This window comes from Paroedura picta, chromosome 4 (assembly GCF_049243985.1).
Source record: "Paroedura picta isolate Pp20150507F chromosome 4, Ppicta_v3.0, whole genome shotgun sequence".
In the NCBI taxonomy this organism is placed as follows: Eukaryota; Metazoa; Chordata; class Lepidosauria; order Squamata; family Gekkonidae; genus Paroedura; species Paroedura picta.
Window position 1 is genome coordinate 48,315,388 of NC_135372.1, and position 24,034 is coordinate 48,339,421.

General features: G+C 45.6%; 1 protein-coding gene and 1 long non-coding RNA gene across 3 annotated transcripts in view; one reads left to right on the forward strand and one right to left on the reverse strand.

Annotated features, from left to right (window-relative positions):
* Positions 1-14,016: 14,016 nt before the first annotated feature.
* Positions 14,017-18,682, reverse strand: LOC143835310 (uncharacterized). Its single transcript, XR_013230084.1, has 3 exons — positions 18,648-18,682; positions 15,494-15,595; positions 14,017-14,408 (listed from the first exon to the last, which is right to left on the reverse strand). It is a non-coding gene; the product is annotated as an uncharacterized LOC143835310 (long non-coding RNA).
* Positions 18,683-18,761: 79 nt separating this feature from the next.
* Positions 18,762-24,034, forward strand: part of CFH (complement factor H) — a 70,475-nt gene continuing 65,202 nt past the window's right edge. For both annotated transcript variants that reach the window (XM_077332712.1, XM_077332713.1), the window contains exon 1: positions 18,762-18,997. In XM_077332712.1, the coding sequence (XP_077188827.1) occupies positions 18,937-18,997 (61 nt within the window). In that variant the 5' untranslated portion in view covers positions 18,762-18,936. The remainder of the gene's footprint in view (positions 18,998-24,034) is intronic.

Sequence of the window (24,034 nt, forward strand, 5' to 3'; positions counted from 1 at the left end):
TGTGACTCACAGCGTAGTGATCAATTAGTGTGATCTGATTAATGGTTTGATTGCCCAATAGAGGGTGAAGTCCAGCTTCTATGAAGATGGCTTTTCTCAGTAAACTATGGACATAGTAATCCTGCTGCTAGATGTCATTTGATGTGACAGTACCCAGCCACTTTCTTTCTTGGCCTCCATGGTTCTATACCTGACTCATGAGGAGTTAGGCAGAATGGTCCTTCTCTGACCTGCAGGCCCTGTTTCACCCTGCCCTCCAAGGTTTTTCCACCCCCAGGAAGGGCTTTTCTCTTTTTCTGTTCAACTACAGCCGCCACCTGACCTTTGTAGGAATTTCCCACTGGGAGGATTGGGACTCCCAACTTCTCTTCTAAGGCCTTGCCTCTGTGTCTCCCACACTCTCTTTCTCCACACACTGACCAAGTCAAGCCCATCAAATATTCAACCCATCAAATTCACTTTTATCTGAAGCCTCCAGGAGTTTCCTCTTGAAGTCTTTCTAGTCCTGAATACCTCCAAATCTTTGTTCCCTGCTCTATGTGTGTGTGTGGGGGGGGGGGGATTGACCCTCTTATTGTCTCTTCCAAGACCTGTCAGCAATTCTACAAAGGTGACTGAACTGTGGCTGAGGCTGGAAAGCAATTGAACTGACTTCAGCTCTGCTATCTGTCGGCTGCCCAGAGAGAAAAACCTCTAAAACTCAGGATGAAGGTTTTGTTCAGTTCAAACCTCCAAACAAAAGTGCATAAGGAGAGGAGCAAATAAAAATCGAGATTCTAAGGCAACCAAGATCTTCTTGGTAGCATTACATCAGAACTATTGGCAGTCTTTTCATTTTTAATGCCACTCTGACTAATTAGAAAGTACAGAATGTTAACAATATGTTTTTATCAGGTTGTGTACAGTACAGTAGAGGAAAAGAGCCTCTTGTGGCTCAGGGTGGTAAGGCAGCAGAAATGCTGTCTGAAGCTGTCTGTCCATGAGGCTGGGAGTTCAATCCCAGCAGCCGGCTCAAGGTTGACTCAGCCTTCCATCCTTCCGAGGTCGGTAAAATGAATCCCCAGCTTGCTGGGGGGTAAACGGTAATGACTGGGGAAGGCACTGGCAAACCACCCCGTATTGAGTCTGCCATGAAAATGCTGGAGGGCGTCCCCCCAAGGGGGACGTGGTGCTTGCACAGGGGATACCTTTACCTTACAGTAGAGGAAACAATGTTAGGGAACGGTTTTTCATTCATTATAATGATAACCTAGGGTCATGTCATCCTCAAATCATTTTATTTTGCCAATTTACTATTTTTAATAGGCAAAAAACCCAAAAAAGTTCTTTGTTTTGGATTTTTGGTTCAAAGAATAGGCCAAGACAGGTCAACTTGGAAGAAAGTGCTATTTTATGCAATGGGCTTTCTAAACTGTTCTTAATTATTATTATTATTATTATTATTATTATATTTATATTTATACCCCGCCTCCCCCCGAAGGCTCGAGGCGGCTTACATAAACCCGTCCCCTAAAACCATAAAATGACAATAAAAACCAATGATTTACAATAATTGTAACAGCGATGGCGTAGCCTACTCATTTGCTCTCCGCATCCTCATCTACGGTGGGGGGTGACGCTCTCTACCACCAGTTTGTGAGGGGGGGGCTGATCTTCTTTCCGCCCGGCCTCAGTTATAAGCCTGGCGGAAGAGCTCCGTCTTACAGGCCCTGCGGAATGCTGGTAATTCCCGCAGGGCCCTCAGCTCTTCCGGGAGCTCATTCCACCAGGTTGGGGCCAGGACCGAAAAGGCCCTGGCCCTAGTCGAGGCCAGGCGGGCTTCCTTGGGGCCGGGAACGACCAGTAGGTTAGCCCCCGCAGAGCGTAAAGCCCTGCGGGGGATATAGGGCAAAAGGCGGTCCCTCATATATGCTGGGCCTAGACCACGGATGGCCTTGAAGGTCAAAACCAAAACCTTGAACCTGATCCGGAAGGCGACCGGTAACCAATGCAGCTGCCTCAGAACTGGCTGGATGTGAGCCCTCCATGGTGTAGCTGTGAGGACTCTAGCAGCCGCATTTTGGACGAGTTGCAGTTTCCGGATCAAGCCCAGAGGCAGGCCGGTGTAGAGCGAGTTACAGAAATCTAGTCTAGAGGTGACCGTCGCATGGATCACTGTGGCCAGGTGTTCAGAGGACAGATAGGGCGCTAGTAGCCGAGCCTGGCGAAGATGGAAAAATGCCCGGCTAGCTACCTGTTTAACCTGTGCCTCGAGTGTTAGTGAGGCATCGATGGTCACCCCTAAATTCCTGGCCTGAGATGCGATATTAAGTTGCGTCCCGGCCAGAAAGGGTAAGCGCGCTTCCTGATCTGCCCCCCTACGGCCCAACCACAGAACCTCCGTCTTGGAGGGGTTGAGTTTCAGGCGACTCTGCTCGAGCCATCCAGCTACGGCTTCCAAACATCTGGCAAATGGATCTGGGGGAGAGTCCGGGTGGCCATCCATGAGGAGAAAGAGCTGGGTGTCATCAGCGTACTGGTGGCAACCCAGCCCATAGCTCCGTACCAGTTGAGCCAGAGGGTGCATAAAGATGTTAAATAATGTAGGAGAGAGCACCGAGCCCTGTGGGACCCCACAAGGGAGCCGGTAAGGGCCCGATACTTCCTCTCCCACGGCTACCCTCTGTGTCCGGTTTTGGAGGAAGGAGCGTATCCAGCGTAACGCTGTACCCCTTATCCCCGTACCGGCAAGGCGGCTCGCTAGCAGCTCGTGATCGACCACGTCAAACGCGGCCGACAGATCTAAAAGAACTAGCACAGCAGAGCCACCTCGGTCAAGCTGGCGACGAAGGTCATCCAACAAGGAGACCAACACAGTCTCCACCCCATGACCAGGGCGGAAGCCAGACTGGTATGGATCGAGTGCCGAAGTATCTTCCAGGAACGCTAGGAGCTGGTCCGCCGCAGCCCTTTCCACCACCTTACCCAGGAACGCTAGATGCGCTACTGGGCGGTAGCTTGCAGGGTCATGTGGGTCCAGGGATGGCTTCTTGAGGAGAGGGCACACCATCGCCTCCTTCAGCACCTCAGGAAACTCCCCCAACTGGAGAGAGCAGTTAACAATATCCCTGAGCTGCTCACCTATCCGTCCATCCCTCCCCTTAAGGAGCCAAGACGGACAGGGATCAAGGGGGCAGGTGGTTGCCCTCATCCTCCCCAGCAACCCGTCCACTTCGGATAAAGAGAGCCGCCTGAAGCCATCAAACGTTACCTCCAAAGGCGGCCAACGGGCCTCTAGTTCATTAACTGTATTAACTGTAGCTGGAAGGGAGTGGCGGAGCGACAAGACTTTATCCGCGAAATGGCTCGCAAATGCCTCACAGCTGATGGTCAAATTCCTACTATTTTGGCGCCCATCTTCCAGGGCGGTAAGAGATCTAACAACCCTAAATAGTTGAGCTGGGCGAGAGCTAGCGGATGCAATTTCCGCGGCAAAGAATTCACGTTTAGCCGCTTTCACTGCCATCTCATACGCCCTCATAAACGTGCGATGAGATGTTCTTGTAGCCTCGTCACGGGCCTTCCGCCACACTCGCTCTAGTCGTCTCAATTCCCTCTTCTTCTCCCGGAGCTCCCCAGTATACCAGGGTGCCCGTTTGAGTCGAGGGCAGAGAAGACGTCTAGGAGCAATCTCGTCTATGGCAGCCGACAGGCGGGACTGCCAGTCCTCCACCATGGCCGCTAACGAGATGCCGGGAGGTTTCGGGTCCCGCAGAGCATTCTGGAAACCAATTGGATCCATGAGTCTCCTTGGGCGGGCAAAAATGCGCCCGCCGCCCAACTGGGGAGGGGGTGGGGTCTTGATCCGAGCCCGCAGGGCATAATGGTCTGACCATGGTACGGCCAAAGCTGTATCCAGAACCACCTCTATCCCTGCCCCAAAGATCAGGTCGAGGGTGTGGCCGGCCTGATGGGTGGGCCCAGCAACAAATTGCGAGAGCCCCAGCGTCGCCATGGCCGACACTAGGTCCGAGCCAAGTCCTGGGGGCAGCGCGTCCGCATGGACATTGAAGTCCCCCAAGATTATAAGCCTGGGGTACTGCAAGGCCCAGGCGGCCACCGCCTCCAGCAGGCTCGGCAGGACATCTGGTTGGGCGTTGGGCGGACGGTATACCAACCAGATGGCCAAACTCTCGACTGAGTCCAACCCAATACCGACGCACTCCACTCCCCTGATGTCTGGGGCCGGGAGAGCCCTGTAGGAGAAATCCTCCCGGACCAAGATTGCCACCCCCCCTCCCCTCCTATGGACCCGGGATTGGTGCAGGACCGCAAACCCGGGGGGGGCAAGTTCCTTTAAGGCGACTGTTTCGCCACCCCTTGCCCAGGTCTCAGTCACACACGCAAGGTCGGCCCCAGACTCCGCGAAAAATTGTTGCAGAGTTGAGGCCTTGTTGTTGATTGACCTTGCATTGCACAGGACCAAGACCGGGTCCACCCTTGCCTCCTCCCCCGTATATCTGGGGATGGGACGGAGGTTAGAAGGGCAGCGAGCACGCCTCGGGCGTCTGCCGTGTAACCACGGCTTGGCCCAAGGACTAACACAAGTGCTCTCTGACCTTCTCTTGTCTAACCTCCTCCCCCAGCCATATCGCCCTTGACCCATTATGGACGAGATCCCGGCCCCAACTTGGGCCCCCCCTCGTGGTGGTACCCCTCCAATCATACTCCCAGGGGAACAAACCCTCAGCTAACTAGCTGCCCTAGAACCCTAGCACTAATACTCCTAGGTTGCACTGAATATCCCACCCTAGCCCCCCCAACCCAATTCCACCCACTAAACCCACCCTAACCTCCCTCCCTAACCTTATCTCTGCAAGCCAGCAGTCCTATTTCACCAGCAGGCTAGGGCCTAGTCAGATCCCGCCTCGAGGGGGTTCTCACGACCTTGCCCCCCACTGGTTCCAATAGATCCCTGCTAGGGCACCTTAACTTATCTAATTCCCCGTAGATGGCCTTGAGCATGCCCGTATTCTTATCCTTATCTTGCCCCTCCCCCTCAACCCCCTAATGAGCTGATTCGTGCAGGTGCTGAGTCCAATTTCCACTTTAGTCGGTCGCCTGGAGGTCCAGGGCTGCGTTTCCCGGATGATCTTCACGACCCTGCCAGGTCAAGCCACTAGAGAGCGCAGGATGGTAGATCTTCGTAATGCCGGTTCGTAGCTTAAAGTGGTAGCACAGCTCCGAAGGCCTCCCAGGCCAGCAGCTCACAATAGACCAAAGGCCCTTGAACGCCCCACCCAGCGGCAGGGCCAGCAGGGAATACGCAGGGAGATCTTCCTCCGCAGCTCGATTTCTTAAGTTTGGGGTGCTGGTTCCACGCACTTGCCAAGCAAATGGCTGCCCAAACCCTGGACGCTGCTCCGCGGTCTCTCTCCAGTCCCTTGCCGTGCAGGAGCGCGTTTCAGTTGCTGCGGCCTCACCCACGATTCCCACGCTGGTAGGGACTTCTTCTTTTGTCTCCCTCTGTGGACTTAATCGGGGAACGAGCCTAAAGGCAGCTCCCCAGAGGGAGGAGGGTGAGCTTGCAGACGTGAGGAATAAGGAGCAGGTGAGGAGGGGGGGAGGGCGAGGGGGGGTGAACGGTAGCGTTTCCACTACACCCCTGACTTGAGTTGCATTCCACAGCTGCAATAAATCCAGCCGGGTGTCTTTATCAAGCCGCAGGGTCGTCACTCCCTTTACTAGCTCTGCGTTCTCTCTGTTCTTTCTGTTCTGCCCATCCCCCTCCCTCGTCGCTCTCACCGCACTCACTGTTCTCAGCTCTGTCCAGTTCTTTTTCCAGTTCTTTTTCGAGTCAGTTCCGTCGGGTGAGGGGGACCAGGTGGTTCTTTCTAAAATCCTCCCCAAATACAGATAAAAAAGGATGCTTGAAGCCTCATTAAAACCCATTTTCCTTAGGCGTTGGGTGGAGCATTAAACTCCACAACTGACCGCGCCGCCATCTTATCTCCCTAGAGATAAGAGTGTAGCCTTGGTGTTTTACATGAACTAGTGAATCTTCTAGATCAGTGGTCCCCAACCCCCTGTCCGGAGACCGGGACCAGTCCATGGATCAGTCAGTACAGGGCTGTGGCTCCTCCTCATCCTCCTCCCCAGCTGCTGCCTCGTGGGCTGCCCTGCTCATCTTTGGTGCTCTCTGGCAGCTGCCATGGTTGAGGCTCCCCCTCGGTATGGCACTGCACAGCTGCTGCTGGCAGCGCCCCCAGCAGGTGGTGGGAAGTCAGGGGTGCCAGCGGGAAAGAAAGTGGAGCAGAGGCTCAGGCAGCGGCGATGTCCCTCGGCAAAAGACTACCCCCCCCTCTGGACCTCAGTAAAATTGTCAAGTGTTGAATGGTCCCCGGTGATAAAAAGGTTGGGGACCACTATTCTAGATCAACAGTGCCATATTAAGGAGATAATTTTTGAAGCTGATGAAATAAGTGGGGTTTAGAAGGACGTAAGTCTTTTTAGGGTTGCACTGTAAGTGTTGAAATGTTGACATCTAGGCCTGTTTTTTAAACTGTTGTGCTGGAGCCACTGCTGACAAGAAACATGATTTAGTACTGAGCTGTGCGTTGGCAAAGTAAGCATCTGGGAATCCAAGAATTACATCACTAAGGCTGGGTGCAGTAACAGCCTTGTCCATAAAATATAATATTTCTCATGTGGGCGGCAGAAAGGAAAACATACTGGTTTTAAAGTAGTGTATTGAGAGGTTTTTTTTTAGCTTGAAAGAGATGTGTTTCATTGAAACTGGTGCTGCTGAGCAAGACTTTGCCTATTTTAGCTAACCTGTTATGGTGAAGGTGAATTGCCTTATGAATCAGCAAAACTACACAAAAATGCCAAAAACTGCAAATTCAGTGAAAGTAAATATCAGTAACTTTTCAAAAATAGTGTCGTGCTTCAAAGAAATGAAGAAAAACTCAAGAGATATTGTCTGACTCTATAAAACCTGATGGACCAAGCTTGCCTAGAGCTGTATAGCTAGAAGACTACCTCTTGCAGTATGTACATCACATTTTTACTTAACTGGTGTGGCATATGGGCCACTCTGACAGGTGAGGAGCAAACATTCAAAAATATTATCCATCTCCCTCATTAAAAGCCACTAGCACAATCTTTTAATTCTGGAATGCAAATATTTTCCCAGTTAAGAAAACTTACAAAAGGGAATCCCATCAGCCTCTTTTATGGCTGATGTTATTTCCTTGTATTAAATCAATGGATGACACTAATGATCAAAAAGGTAACACTAGTTTTATCCTGAGATAAATTATTCCTTAATTACTGTTTATACAACATAAATCATAAAGTCACACACTAAAAAGGAAGCCTAAGCTTTACTACCTGGGTTACAACATAATTTTATTATAGCTGTCAAAAATGTAGCCCTTGCAAAGTTACTTGTTTCTCTTCATCTCTTAGATAATTGGATACATTATTTCTTGGCATAGGAGTATTTAATGTTATTATGGAAATCTAGAACTGCATCAAAAGTTGATTCAGTCCCTAGATGGGGGGAAAAAGGCATTGGACCATATAGAATGGTTGTTCATGGATCTCTAATACAATGATCCCTCAAACTCTCCTTCTGAAGGTTTATAAACTAAGCTTATTGCCACTTGTTTTTGCAACAGAAATTTTGTTAGAGAGGTCCAGTTTGGTGCTGAAAGTCATACATTTATCTCTTTCCTGATGAACTAAGTTTATTATAACTCTTCAAACTACACAAATAATAAAGAAGATTTAAGAATGTACTTCAACAAAGTATGATTATTCATTATCATCTGTATGGTGCTATCTCCAAATCTTGGATGGAGACTGAAAATGGCATTTCTAAAATAATGCAATTAAAGAGTTGGACTTGATTGTAATGCAAGAATCACAGAACCCTTTTACAGAAACTTGTCGTAAATCTGGGGCTCTTTAAATTGATTACTACTAGTGACTTCTTGTGTTAACTTGCATCCGTGCATTCTTGATTTCCTATTTTTCCAAAGTATCTGTGAAATGCTAGGTGAAAGAAAATGTTTTGCCTCTTGCCCATATTTCTAAATATGGACTTAAAATAGCATGAGTAACTATGGCTGCAACATCTTCTGACAGATAAAAACTACATATGTTGTTAGTTACTTTGCTCCAGGAGGCCACTTAGTGTAGTAGTTAGGAGCACGGAGTTCTAATCTGGTAAGCTGGGTTTGATTCCAAGGGTGACCCTGAGCTCCTTACAGCACTGATAAAGCTGTTCTGACCGAGCAGTAATATCAGGGCTTTCTCAGCCTCATCTACCTCACAGGGTGTCTGTTGTGGGGAGAGGAAAGGGAAGGCGACTGTAAGCATTCTGGCATCAAAGCATTCTTACACTTTGTAAAACAATGGCCCATAGGACATAACAGGCCCTGAGAACCATGACAGAGACTTTATCATATCAAAGACTAACTTAGTTTCAAAGCAAGCAAGCAGCTGGCATTCCTAGGATTAATACATTACTATAGCAAAGGTTTTCCAACCATAATAAGAAGATTAACAAATTATACATCGGGGGTGGTCAACCCCCGGGCTGTGGCCCGGCAGCGGGCTGCCAGCGGCCGTGCCTCCCTCTCCCTGCCCTCCCGCAGCGAGAAGCTCGCCAGGCCGTGAGAGAATGGGCCGCTGAAGTGGCCAATTCACTTGAAGCCCAACAAGCTTCTTGCTTCAGGGGGGGAGAGGGAGGTGCGGCTGCCAGCATGCCAGCTGGCACAAACGCACATGCGCAACAGTTCTGCGCAAAAGCACATACGTGGAGCTGTTGCGCAAGCACGTTTGCATCCAAACGCACATGCGTGACAGCTCCGTGCATGCACATTTGCATGGAGCTGCCATGCAAGTGTGGCGCTCCAGGCCTCATTCTCCCCCCAACCCCTTAAAAAGGTTGGGGGCCGCTGTTATACATAATGACAGGAGTACAAGCAATAGACCCTTACGTAAGGGCCATGAGGAATGAAAGACATTTCAAAGGTTTAGCTACAATGTCTAGTCTACGAGATCTTCAGGGGAAACCTGGAGATTCCAAGATCCTTTAGTCTCGATCCTTGAAGAGGCTTTCTCTATTCATAGGCAAACTTAACAAACAAGCACAACTCAAAAGCAGTACCAGCAAGAGAGCAATTAGCACATGAAACATGATATCCTTCAAAGGCCAAATACCAACAGGCAGTTCACAGAATAAGTGTTGAGGGCCATATGGCACAGGAAATACCTCAGGAGCACATATGGATAACAGTTTCAGCAAACAGCAGATTCAGATGAGAGCTTCCCTGGGGGAATCAAGTTAGACTTAGGCACAAACACCATTGATCATCCAAGCTTCAGGAGGGAGCTGGAGAAGTTGGCATGGCACATGACAAATACATAGGAAGCCCAAAGAGGAGAAAAAAATCAGGTTATCTATATTTGCATTTCCAGATTTTTCTCATTTCTTTGCTACTTGATACACTAATAAATGGACTGTTGAAAACTATATAAATATACATTTGTCTGATTTGTGGTTCCTCACTCTACTGCATTTACAGTGTCATCCTAGGTAGAATTACAGCATTCTAATCCCATGGATCTCAATAGCTTTAGAAGGGTGTAACTGAATAAAGGGGCACTGTTAGTGTCTTCATGTCTCTCTGAGTCACCTATGAAAAGTTATTGTCTTATCCTGTGTTGACTTGTTTTCTTGGTTTAGGTTTCAGTATGTGATACTGCCAAAAAAAGCAGTTACCTGATCTCATTTATATTGAACAGTAACAGACCTAAAATTGAAAGAAGGAATTCAAGTTATACATTCAGTCCTCCTGCCTTCAGCAGCAAGATCCTTAGGTGGGGTATGGGCTCCTCAGGAACAGGAATCTACACTGCAGCTGGAGACTACATCAAGGCTTAGAGCAACATGGTAGTCAAGATCACAGTCTGGAATTTGTAGGCCTGGTTTCATGGGCCAAGCCATAAGCATTGGATATGTGAACTGTCTGACATTACAGTGCTTTCTGCTTCATCTAAGGTACAAATGTCATTCAGAAAAAGCTGCGCCTGTTCCTGAACTATCTCCAGCCAGAGCTTGGTTGAGGCCCAGTCCTGAGCAGAAGTCTGTGTTGGATCTGGCCCTCTGAGGAAGGGGACTGGCTGACTTGAGGATTGGAAAGTTGTGGTACCATATTGGTGCCATGTTTATCACGAGGAGGTACAACAGGGCCCTTTGCTGCCTCTGAGTGAGTGCCAAGCACAGAGGGGGTAGCAGCAGGCTCAGGGGAAGGAGAGGATGAGAGGGAAGACAGTGGAGCCTCTCATGGTGGGGAGGCTTCTCATGGTGCCATCCCTTGCTGCAGCTATCCTGGCCAGGGTTCCCCCTCACTGCATCCTCCATCTATTCAAGGTCCATTCCTGGCTTCCTAGAGTGGCTGAGTCCTGCAGGGCCAGGCCTATGAGTCCCAGAGAAGGAGGGGCACAACAGGAACACTTCATCTAACTGGCAGAGGTAAAGAGCACCAGTAGGCAGCCTGGCCAGGCATTGTTAGACTATCTTTAAGAAGAGTCAGCCACTGAATGTCAGAAAAAGGGTTAACTGTTTATAGACACTTGTTGCTAATGGGGATAGGCAAAGTGGGTCATGTGATACGTAAAGCATTTACACTATTGTCTACATGCTTATTCTCATGTAAGCAACCTGTAACCAGAAGACAAGGAAATTCTCCTTCCTGCCTTTGTTCTCTAAACTAGTGATCCCCAACCTGTGGGCTGCGGACCACATGTGGTCCGTCGACTAATTGGAGGTGGGTCATGAAGGGCATCTTCTCCCCCCCAGCCCTTTATTTCATCCCCCCCCCAGCCCTTTACAGCACACTTTGGGTGTCATTGTCTCCCATCACTCCCAGATGGGACTATCTCGTTGCAGAGAAACAAGCTCAGGGTTCCCATTGATTTGTCATTGTCATGAGTTAAAATTTCCATGAAAATAAAATGTTCCTTATGTTCATTGTTGTGGCATGTCTGTATCTTATTTTGAAGGGATGTTTAAACATTACCATAGTGATCAGAGAGTGTTAGGGCAGTGGTTGAGAGTAGAGGAGTAAACTACCCCCCCCCACCGGGCCTCAGTAAAATTGTCAAGCGTTGAGTGGTCCCCGGTGATAAAAAGGTTGGGGACCACTGCTCTAAACCAGTGGTCTAAACGGCTTTAGGCAGGCAAGGTACGCTTCTAGGAAGTTGATAGTATCATCTAGAGCAGAGGGTTCAAGGGCATGCCTTTCAATGGAGATCTCAAGATCTACAGGCTCTGAAGTGATCTAATGGTACCAGGTATCTCCTGAGCCCCTGTTATCCCACCTGGCTCATAATAGTCCTCCCCAGAGGATAATGCCCCTCCTGGGTGTGCTTTTTTCTATTGGTATTTTTCAGTTTAGTTCTGTTGGACCTGTTTGTTTGTTTGTTTGTTTGTTTATTTGTTTGTTTGTTTGTTTGTTTATTAGTGGTATGGTATTTTGGGGTCCAATAGACCTGAGAAACAAAATACTAGGAAAAAACCCAGCCCAGTCCTGAAGTTGGCTTGCCTTCTCTTGCAGCACAGTTAAAATTGTGCTGCAGAAGAAGCTGGTCCAAGGATCTTCATGCAGCGGATCTCTCCCAACCGCACACAGACCAGCAGGTTTGGAGAGGATTGGCTTCTCCTGCAGCCTGGTTCAAACCAGGTTGCACAAAAAACTAGTTCCAAACTGATCTGATGGGAAGAGTCAGCTCCCCCTGGCACCCCCTTGGGCTGTCTTCTGCAGTCCTTTTAAAAACATTAAAAAAGACTGTAATAGATGCCCAATACACAGCTGAGAGGTGGGAGCTCTCTCTCCACTGTTTTTGGATCTACTTCCTGAATATATCTGAGATATTGTCAGGATTTTTTTGTTGACTTACCTGAGCAAACCTGGATACATTTGGAAAGCCAAAATATACTCAAAACATGCTGATGAGGTATTTTCCAAGTATATTTTCAGCTTGGGTTGATCCAAATGCACACCTCTAGTTTGATTCCAGACTGGGGTGAGTTCTAAGAAGACATATAGTACATTGTTAAACAGAGTTACTCCCTTCTGAATGCATTGAAGTCAATGAACAGAAGGTTACAGTTATGCTCAGGACTGGACTGTACATTAAATCAAGACTGGCAGCAATGCCATGCCCAGTAGGGAATGCGCCATTGTGTTCAGTGGTATATAACAGTCAATATATTTAGAATGGCACTGGATAGTAATAAACATAGTTATAAAATGTTTTTGAAAAAGTCATTTGCATACTTAATATTTTCTGATCAGTTGATCATAATGGATTGTAAGCAGACTTGCAAGCTCGATTGTCCTTCCATCCCTATGTAAAATTCTCCTTTTCCTTTTGAGCTCTAATCTGTTCACGTGCAAGTTTTCCAATGTTTTGGGTTTTTCATGGAACTTGCTCACATTGCAATTTACCATTTGTTGTCCTTCCATGTTTTCTTCTTCATTTCTCCATTCTTTCTCCAGTCTGATCCAAGATGGTTTAGGAAAGTATGGAAAAACAATGAAGAAGACCCAGAAATACAACAATCAAGAAGAGTAAGGAAAATAATTACCAGCACCCTGCTATCTTATCTTGGGCTGCTAAAGTCCCCTGGTTAGGCAAATCTTTGCAAAAGGGGAAGAATAATAGACATTCTGCCTTGATGGAGGAGGGTGACTCATTGGATGATTTAGATGACCAGACTTTTGACTTTTTCAGATGGCGCATGCTTCAGCTGAGTTTCTCTCAAAGGACTTTTCTGGACTGGTTTCCTTCACAGTGCATTCCCATTGGGGTGTTTTTCCCCCTTCTGCATTTCACCCTGCATTTCAAGCAGATGTACATCAGGTTCTCCCCCCTCCTGCATTGATTTATGATCCTTCGGTGTTCAGTTCACATTCCATTAGCTGTTTCTCCAGGATTTTAAAGAGTGCTTATGTTCCTTTCTTCACCCCCAAGCTGAAATTAATTCAGAAGCATAAAGATTCTATCAGAGTTTTTGTTCCTGCCTTTTCCCACCCTGGGATGCCAGTCTTTCACCAGCACATTGAGATCAGTCCTCCCACTCTATGCCTTCTGCCCTACTCTTCCCCCCATTGGTGTACCATTTCAGTTTTTCATCTTTTAAACATTTTACTTTTTGTTGTTGTTTAAATTGGACTAGTAGGTCTATCGGAAAGGCATGTGGAACACACAACTTGTATCGCTAAAGGTGAAGACGTTGGCAGGGATTTTTAAAAATTAAATGTTGACAAAAAGGACAAGCAGCCTTTAAAGGCATGGATTCTTGGGGAAATGGGGATGGGACATTCAAAGAATTGGGCTTGGACTACAGAAAACAAAGTTCTCAGACAGAGCTGAAACAAAGCATATGCTTTTAATATGATACGTTAAGTGGTTTAGGAACTACCTAGTCTGGCACGTTCTTACACTGTTCAGTAGCAATGTAGTTGTGTAGGTCACAGCCTATGTTCCCTCTATTATTATTATTTGTGATGTAAACACGATTCTGTAGACATTGGCCTTAGTCAATCTTCAAAATTGAAGGGAGAGGAAAGAGACAGGAAAGGGAGTGGAAGGAACATGTCAGGCTTGGCCCATCTCTTAACCAGCTGTGCTGTGCCAGGAGATTGGTGTGACTCAATCAGTCCTTGCTTATGGAAACTGCATTTTGGTGGGGCAGAAGTGCAAGTGTCTGGATTTATATGCAGTTTTATACATACTGTGATGTGACTATAAAGTGTCTAGTGCAAAATTCAGCAATGGATCAATGTTTGGCCAAAAAAGAACAGGGATGATGAAATATTTGTACAATCTGGAGCTCTTCTGGAAAAAATGGATTTTACTTGTTCGTATAACCTCTGAAAATATCCCTACGAGTCTCCCAAAGGGCATTAAATTGTAGCTGTTCTAGCCGGAGGTTTCAAAACATTAAATATACAGGTAATCCAAGGGCTTGCTTTGAGCAACAGGCACAACTGAACTGTGGTAGTCTAACTCAGGATGTGGTGATGAATAGTCCTATAAGGAGATTAAGGAATGACTCAGCATTTTTATAAAGGACAAACACATCATGGTTTATTATATTAACCCAGGGCACCCAGGGTGTTTCACCAGTTTTCAGATTTCCAAATGTGCAAAGAGCACAACAGGAAATGTAGCACATCATGTATTCCCATTTTTGTTTACTGTGCTATTGGCATATTTCATCTGTAGAATCCAGTACTGATGTCAGTTGGAAAGAAAACATTGGCTTTTATGGGCCCAGCCATAAAGAAATTGCTGCTGCCTTGATGTTCTTTTGTATTCTTTAGAAGTAAGTTTGAAGTCCAACAATTCTAGGCAAAAATATTCCAGGTCAAACAAGATATTGGATATCATGTGCCATTGCATCTACAGTATTACTGACTTGTTCAGGTACAAATAAGTTTCCAAAAAAAGAAAGAGATTTAATTATGTTCCTCAAAACAAGATGCAACTAAACAGGAAAACAAGAAGATAATGTCTTATTGTTTGAGAAGACATGGAACTTCCATCCTAGAGTGGGAAGGCCTTTTATAGACCATCTAGTCCAGGGGTAGTCGAACACTGGCAAGGGCTAATGGGAATTGTAGTCCATGGACATCTGGAGGGCCGCAGTTTAACTGCCCCTGATCTAGTCTAACCCTCACCTTGACCTGAATGGCCCCAGCTAGCCAATTTCATCAGATCTCAGAAGCTGAGTAGGGTGGGGCTGGTTACTACTTGAATGGAAGACTAAGGAACTCTAAGATTGCTATGCAGAGGAAAGCAATAGTAAACCACTGCTGTTCATGTCTTGCCTTGAAAGACCTTTTGGTAGCTTGATGGCACTTTCCACCACCAACCTAACCTCTTGCTCAATGCAGGTCACTTAAAGAGCATTCTTGACGGGTAGCTATCCAACCTCTGCTTGAAGATTTCCAGCAAGGGAGAAATCATCATCCTTCTAGGTAATTGATTCCACTGCTGAAGCCCTCTCTATTAAGGAATTTCTCTCAATCATCAGTTGAAATTAACATCCTGTAACACATCCATTCCCTGGTTAGTTTTTGGATGGGAGACCACCAAGGAATCTCAGGGTCACTAAAGGTAATGGCAAACCACCTTTGTTAGTCTCTTGCCTAGAAAACACTGCAGGATCACCATATGTTGACTGTGACTTAGCAACACTTTACAAAGTAAAAGCTGCTTATGAAGTTTGATAGAGAGTTTTTAAATATATAAACAACAGGTTCAAACCCTACTGTTAACTCTGCAGCTGCATAAATACCTAAGTTGTTCAATTTTTATTATTTCTAATTGAGATATTTCTCAGATTTTAAAAATATTATTGGAACTGAAGTCACTACCAGTAACCAGGAAAAAAATGCAATTGCATAGGAATTAACTTCCTCATTGTTACCTCTGATGTGGGGAGTGGGTGTGCAAAATCTGCTTTTGTTTCCCTTTCCAGCGTCTGATACTTCTGCCTTCTTGTTATGTTGCAATATTTGGTTCACAAACACTGTAGAGAGAATGTTTGCTTTTCAATTCCGAGAAAAGACTTCCCCAGTTAATCCTCATGCCAGGAATAGCTGAAAACTTCACTTCAGCAGGTTGTAATATAAAAAAAAACCCGAAGCAGCTGACCACCACATAGCCAGCTGGAATGTCAAGCTGGATGTTGAAGAAAGAAAGAAAGAAAGAAAGAAAGAAAGAAAGAAAGAAAGAAAGAAAGAAAGAAAGAAAGAAAGAAAGAAAGAAAGACATTTCAACTCAAATATTTATCTCTGCTTCCCTTCCTGTCAAAGACTTTGTAAGGCTTCTGCCCTCTCCTCAGTTGATAAAGCCCAATTTGATCCCCAGTCTCCTCTTAGTGGTTTTAAAAGCCTAAGAGGAATGGGGATCCCTGGGATAAGTTTCTGAGAGCGCATCTGGTCTGCAATGTCCAAAGCCCAGTACAGCAAGGAGGTAGGGTAGGGTGCCATTGGAAAGCAAATTAATGGTAAAAAAAAGTAAGGGTAAAGTTCTAAACAGAAACATCATTTGAGTTCCTGCCCTTTCTACAGCACTATTTGCTTCCAGAATGAGAAACAAATATGTCTGAAGTACCAGAACACAGCATGGTCAAGGGGAGGGGAGGAGGAGTATGGTTCAGCTCCTCTTGTTCCCATGTTCTACCATTCTTTAGTAAAAGACCCACTATTTGCACCAATCAATTAAAAATCTCAAGGGAACAAGATAATGTTTTAACGAAGACTGTTTCATGTATCGTTGACTAGTTTTAATGTAAACCGCCCTGAGCCTTTGGGGAGGGCGGTATATAAATCTAAATAAATAAAATAAATAAAAATAAATAAAAAGTGATCACACATGGCAGTTGATTTCAATATCACTTATATAAGAATTTCATCCCATTTAAGCCACGGAGATGGGAATTTACAGGCGGAAATGTACTTTCCATTCAAACCAATGGAAATAGCTATTCCAATGATTTTCCAGTCTGACTGTTTTTAATTGTGATATTAAAACTTTCAGAACTACTTTTAAAGTGAACTTTGCACAACTAGTTGCCACATGAGTTACCGGTGCAGGAGTTGTGTGTGTGTGTGTGTGTGTGTGTGTGTGTAAGCCAAAGTAAAACAAAAACTACTTTTCAAATGACCCAGCACACACTGCCTCTCACATGGTGGCTGAAGGCCAGGGATGGTTCTATTAGGGTTGCCAGCTTTGGGTTGGGAAATACCTGGAAATATCAAGGGTGGAGACAGGAATGAGTGGGATTTGGGGCGGAGAGGGACCTCAATGGTGTATAGTGTTATGGAGTCCATCCTCCAAAAGGGATGTTTTCTCCAGGGGATCAGACCTCTGTCACCAGGATATGAGCAGTAAAACTGGTGTGTGTGTGTGGGGGGGGGGGTGGACCCCAGGTCCCACCTGGGGAATGGCATCCCTAGGTTCTGTCTTTCCTCCAACCACTTGGTCATTTTCCAGCCCAACTGTGCTAAGTGCTGGGTTTTGCTGGAGAAAATGCTGCTGGTAATGTTGCTGCCATTCACTCCCTTCATGTCTTTCCCTCAGCAGGACTGGGCAGTGTGTGTGGCCAGGAATCTGAGTGGTGGGTTGACTTACAAGCAAGCAATCAGGTGGTAGGAAGTAGTTCTCATTGGAAGATCCAGGCCTAGAGATTTCAGCCTCCAGGTGAGTACTGGGGATCCCCTGGAATTATGACTCATCTCCATACTACAGAGATCAGCTCCTCTGGAGAAAATAGATGCTTTGGAGGGGTGGACTCAATAACACAGTAAACCACTAAGGTCCTTGTCCTCCCCAGGCTCTGTCCTCAATTCTCCAGGATGTTCCCAAACTGGATCTGACAACCCTACTCCCCCTACCCTTCCAGTGACCAGGGGGACCTGGCAATCTTATCTAGGCCTCAGCAACTGCCCCCACCTCAGAATATTCTGATAAAAGCCCTGCTGGAGACTCTCTGCATCTTAGGAACTGCTTCTTCTGAAGCCAACTGGCACCCAAAGTACTGGTGCACTGAGCCAACTTGAATTCTTGTGTATTTGTACATGAAAGTACAAAAGGTCTCAGGCCTATTGCTTTCATAGTTTACAGGAATCCACACATATCTCGAAAGTCTGATGTTTATACACACACCACAGCATACTAGCCCTGTCTAATACTTAAAGGAACAGTGCCTTTTTAACCATAAGAATTATACAAAAGGCACTAGACAGTAGCAGTTTCAAGATACATGCAGTTCTGTGGGCTGAATGCCCTGCTTCTTGAATATACTATTTCTGAATTGTATAAGGATCCTAATAACTGCACCTGGTGCATTGGGACAATCTGCAAACCTATTTTGCCCTCCAAAAGGGGACCACGTCATTAATATCCTTCATACAGTGTCTTAAAAGACCATGGCTGAGCAGTGGGAGTAGAGCTAAATAAGGTTTCTATGTTCTGTTTTTATGGGGAAAGATCTGATGCCTCTGAGTATGTGCAGCATTTGTTTCCCATAAGGTCAAAGTACCCACGATACTCTGCATATACTTTGCTTTAAAATCTGGTACCAGAACTATCTGTGTGCCTCTTGATAGAAAGCTCCTCCTGGCCGCACAATGTGCATATGCTTATAGCATAACAGAGTCTGTGTGCTCCCCACTCAATAGGCTGAGAGTTAACATTTTTATCTAGGAGGGGGGACTCGTGACCTGCTTCTGTGCTTTCAGCAGGCATATTCTGTGCAGAAATCAAGAAGAGAAGCTATTCAAAGCCTAAGCAAGCATTATGGTCTGCTAATATCTTCAGATCAAACTGCTGCTAAAGGGTTTCAGCACAGGGACTGGTAAAAACTTTACCAAGCTCTAGAAACTGGCGAAACATGGGCAAGCCCTAAAATGCTGCTGAGCTGTTACTTGAGAGCAGAAAATGCAAAATACAGCTATAGTCCCATGGGTTCTCCCCCCCCCCCCCCCCCCGAAGAACAGAGCATGAAAATTCGAGATCCTTGCTAATATGTCTTTGCATTAATCGCATGTTTGGGGTTGCCAGCTGAGATTACTCACGCATGTGGAGTGGGCACAGACACAGCAGGAAGGGCAGAACCGGTTGAGAAATTAGGGGAGGTTTCTTTTTTCCCCTCACCAAGTTTGCATAATTCTCTGACCAGAAAGAGAGGTCTCACTCTGTATGTTGCAAGAGTTTTAGGGGGAAGTGACTGAATGGAGAAGAAAAGCTAAGGCAGGGTCAGCGGCTGGAACAGTCAGTCGAGCAAAGCATACCCAGCAAGACGGCAAGAGAAAAAGCAGGTTGCAGCTACTGTGGAAAGGGCTAGCGCCCTCTGGAAACACGGCGATGATGTTCCACGTGCTGGGCTACACTGTTCTGCTCTGGGCATGCTGCAATGCACAGAATGGTAAGTCTTTGCAATAACACATTTGCTTTCTGTTGATGTGACTGAATTCTAACCCTAGCTTAGAAAAGCACACACACCAGACAGCCAGTCCTGTTGGTGTCAGGCGACTCTTGAGAAAACATAGACAAGACCAGAGGTTGTAAGAGCTGCAGATTAGTCATCTAAACACTGCTGTAGTACCTGAATGTACATGCTTTGTAGAACGTTCAGCAGAACCCAGCCTTTCTTCTCACTGGACTTTCAGAGAGCTGGAGAAGAACACAAGTGAAATGTGAACAGAAAATTAGACATGCCAGCCTCCAGGCAAGACCTGGATCCCTTGCCATTATAGCTCTAGATTAGAGACATCAGTTCCCTTGGAGAAAATGGATGCTCTGGAGGGTGGATTTTATGCCATTGTACCCTGCTGAGGCTCCTGTCCTAACCAGGGTCCTCCACCAACACCACCAAGTCTCCAGGAGTTTCCCACCTGTATCAAGCAACCCTATTCTTTCATTCCTCACCGGTGGCCAAGGGGGACCTGGCGACCATACAGAAAATGGAAAGGTGTAAAGCAGATGTGACAGCAGCATCTAAATTTAAAAGAAACACGAACTAGCAGCATATGCTGAAACAGAAGTGGTTGGTTATTTTGGTTTGTTCTTATTTTGTGCACACAAAAAGGAGCATTCTGTGTAGCCTATTAAATTTCCTTTTGATGCAGAGATATTATGGCTAGAAGCAAAGGAGAAAGAGGTCTGGATCGGTTTGACTGTGGAGCAGAATATCAAATTCTAGGAAGTTGGGTTTGTTATGTGGAAGAACAAGAGAGTGGCGCCAGCTGAAATCCCCTCTGCTAAAGGCAACGCGTAACCCTTTCTTTGTGGCCACCTTGGGTTTTGATAGGGCATGTTTTGAGCGAGTATGTAGGCAAAAAAGAAGCCTTTTCAAAATAACAAACCTGGTGGTTTTTTAGAAGGGTGATTTTAAGTCAAGGTTTGTTAAACTGCCACACCAAACAGAAACAAAGGGTGATTGTTGTTTTAAATGCAGTCTGGCTTTGGATAGTGAATGTCTGTGCCATTCACAAATAATTGCTGTTCTGCTTATGAGTAGGAATTCATTTGTGTTTACCCTTGCTTGCAGAGCTGTTGTCTTTTTGTATTCACTGACCTTTTAAAAGGTTCTTTATATTTTACATAATCATTTGTATTGAGAGGTTATGCTCCTGCATGCTGTTTGAAGGGTACCTTGCTGCCCAAAATAAGAAAAAAAAATTCCACATGGTAGCATATTTGGTATGATGTATGCCTTTACAAACATATGTTAACATATTATTCTTTTTTATCCATTGTCCTACTTGCCAATGGATATATATGGGATATATTTTATTTTATTAAATTTTTATCCCACCAGTCCCCTAAAATGGGGCTTGGGGCAACTAACAACATAGCAGTACAGTAATAATAATAACACCATAATTTTGATAAAATCCCAAAACTCAGCAGCAAACTAACACTTTTGTCATTAAAATCAGTGGCATTGATGGTAGAGTCCACCAAAATGACATTACTGGAAGGCCTGATGGAATAGCTATGTCTTACAAGCCCTACAGAATGCTGACAAGACCTGTGGGGCGTGAGTCTCCTCAGACAAAGCATTCACCAGGTTGGGGCCACAATGGAAAAGATCCTTGCCCTTGTTGCACTAAACCAGGCAAGCCGAGGACCAGGCACCACCAAAACGCCACAACCAGTAGAATGAAGACATTGCAGGGGGTCCTAACAGGAGAGGCAGTCAGGCTTGTATAGTTTCTGCTGTCAATGGGAAACCTCCTGGTCCCAGTTGTCCCTTTTGATGACTGTTCAGCTGGATGGTGGGAGAAAAATGGGAGGGAGGGATCACCAGTATCATAATGCAATGACATTCTAGCATTCAATCATCCTTCAGTCAAAACTCTATGGTTAAACGATAGAGTTTTAGTCAAATGCTAGAACTACACCCTCTCCCAAAATTGAGTTTCTCGCTGATTGTCAGTCTTGTGCTATGGTTTCAGAAGCTCCCTAACCACTGGGAATACACTGCAAAGATGCCTCCAGGTCATCCCAAAGATATGCTAAAATCCACCCCATAATTTACTTCCATTCAGTTCATTGTGAATTCCCTGCCTGATCCATAGGGCTGCCAGAAACAAGAAAAGTGGAATCTGCAGTATAATGTGGCTCCCCAGTGGTAAATCTTTCAGCTGTTACAAGTCCAAATAGAGATTGTCATCACGGGGAGCCTGTTTTTGGCCATATCTCAGTGGTAGCCATAACACACATACTGATCAATCAGCAGTCTCATGAAAGTTCCCAGTCACAAATAACATTATGTCTGTTTTATCCTTTGCCAAGACTGCATAGCAAAGACAACCCTGATACCTCAAATCTTGATTTAAAAATCCAAATTGTATACGTATGTGACAAATAAATAGGGACTGAATTTGCTGTCATAATGTTGAATCTCTATAAATGTATTTTTCCAGTTCAATGTCACAAATAATATTGTAGTCTACCATTTATATATTCATTCATTCATTAAATTTCTGTAACGCCACGACAGAATAAAAACATAAAAGTATAGGACAGCAAGATTACAGTCTTGAGGATAAATACAGTACAATAACCACAGTTTAAACATTGACAAGATGGCAGGCATAACAGTTCCTACTAGACCCATGTTCCTCATTCATCCATTGCCGGCACTATCAACAGATGTAAAGCTGGGGTGGTGGATGGCCCCAGGGGGATCCAGATGCCAAAAGGATGGGGAGGATCTTATTTTATAGCCCAATATTCAGGGCCATTCCGCACGACTTTAATTATAGCACTAGTCTTGCATTTTGTTTTCGCCACTAAAACTAGAGACTGAACTAGGGATGTGCACCTCAGCTTGGCTTGGCCCAAAAACCTCCGAGGCATGGTTGTCTCAGAGACAAATTGGCCCAAGGCGGTCCAAGGCAACAAACCCCATGGCCAGACAGGTCTGAGACAGTCATTCCAACATATGTTTTGGGGTGCTCCAAGGCGCCTCAGATCCAAGGAAAGGCAGGCCAGGGATGCCCCTCCCTCCCAGAGGAGGAGGACAATGAGAACCTGCCTGCCCACCCCCTCTGTTCCCTCGCCCCCCCGCATGGCAGGCTCACCTGGTGGCTAGTCTTTGCTCTAGTGTGCGGGCGCCAGCTGGGACACTACTGCCACCCCTGCTCTCGTACTGCTGTAGCGTGTGGCCACCGGCCAGTGCACTGCTGCCACTGCCCCTGCTCTTCTCGCCATGGTGGCCCTGGCCTCCGAAGCACTGTCTCGGAGATCTCCAAGGCAACCAAGGTGGTGTCTCCTGAAGCCACCTCGGGTCGGGGCAGCTTCCTACAAAGCCAAGGCGGTCTGGACCAGAAGGTGAGTGCACATGCCTAGACTGAAGCTATAAGTTACACCCTAAGTATGGTTGCACTCTCTTAATTCCATTTATACTAGTGGGCTAAGAAAGATGTAACTCTGCTTAGGATGGCACTATAGGGCTCCTCCACCCACAACAGTAAACCCCCACCAGACCAGATGAGATGTCTGAGATCAGTGGGAATGAAAGATCAGATCATCTTTCTACTTGATTGAGGGCTTTTGATTCAGGACCTGGATTTATCAGAGACTGTAATTTTCTATAAATGGTCTGAACAAGTTAAAATTACACCCATCCAATCATTATGAGTCCAGGTACAGGAAACAGCCAAACACTCACATAGGCATTATTTTAAAAGTCTGGTTGGGTGAAGAAGTGACTCTTTAATATAGCCAGATTGCATAGAACAGGCACTATACCACAAACTCAGGATTATTTAGATCACTGCATTGATCAATAAGTATAAGGCATGGAACCTTTTGCTGTTTGTCCTTATTTTGTACCTGCATAGCCAGATGTGTTCTTTAAATGGATAAATCTTTGTATTTTTACATGCACCACCCGCAACATCTACTCAAGAAGTGATCATGAAGGGTTCATGACCAGGCATCAAAGGCACACGTGGGTACCTAAATAGAAAGGCTAAGTTCAAAATTCTCACAATCCATTTGTCCTTTTAAAACTCTGTGTCATTTAAAGTTGGGACAGAGGCAGCAAATAAGAGGGAGGGGTAGGACAGGTTTCATGAGGAAGCCATGCAAATCAGACACAGCCAAATTCATTGGGATGAATCCAGACAGCTCAACAGATGTAATCTCCCCTCTCAAGGCTAATGAACAGGACATGAGTCAAACCTGCTGGTATTTAACCGTAACTCAGTTAAATACTTGTTCAGAAGTGGTTTTATCAGAATACCAGTCCAGGGGATAAACAGAAAACAGGACTGGGGATAAACAAAAGAGAGTGGCCATCCATTCAGTGTTCCACTTAGCACATGGACATGCCAAAAGCAGAGGCCAACAAGTTAGAGTTTAAATTGAATTGCTCAAGCACCCACAGAGTGACAGCATTAGAACTGACCAGCATTAGAACTACTGCTGCCCATCTCCAAAGAAAACCACAGAACAGAACTGAACAATTATGGAACGAGGAGAGTAAATGAAACATTCTTATCGTCAAAGAATTCTGTTTTATAGAGCAGATCATAGCATGCAATTTACCTATCATAATTAAAGAAGATATATGATTCTTTAAAATTGCTGTTTCATACTGCTGTCTTGAAATCGTTTCCTTTGGCTAGTATGACAGCACCCTCTTGTGGAAGCTAGAATAAGAGAGTTCCAGTTGAATGCCTTTTGGGGGGGGGTTGCTTTTTTTAAAAAAAAGAAAAGATGTCACTAACAAGGAGAACGGTCTTTTATTAACAACACTGTCAAATGATGCTCCTGCGATTTCCTCTCCACATAAATAAGATTGGGGTGGATAAATCATGGAATAATGTGTGCAGTTTCATGCAATTAAAAGTGCAATGCTTTGTTGATAATATGTCTCTCCAGAATTTATACTTTAAAAAATGGTATGTATATGTACTTACAAAGCCACGGGCAATAGGTGCTTTCC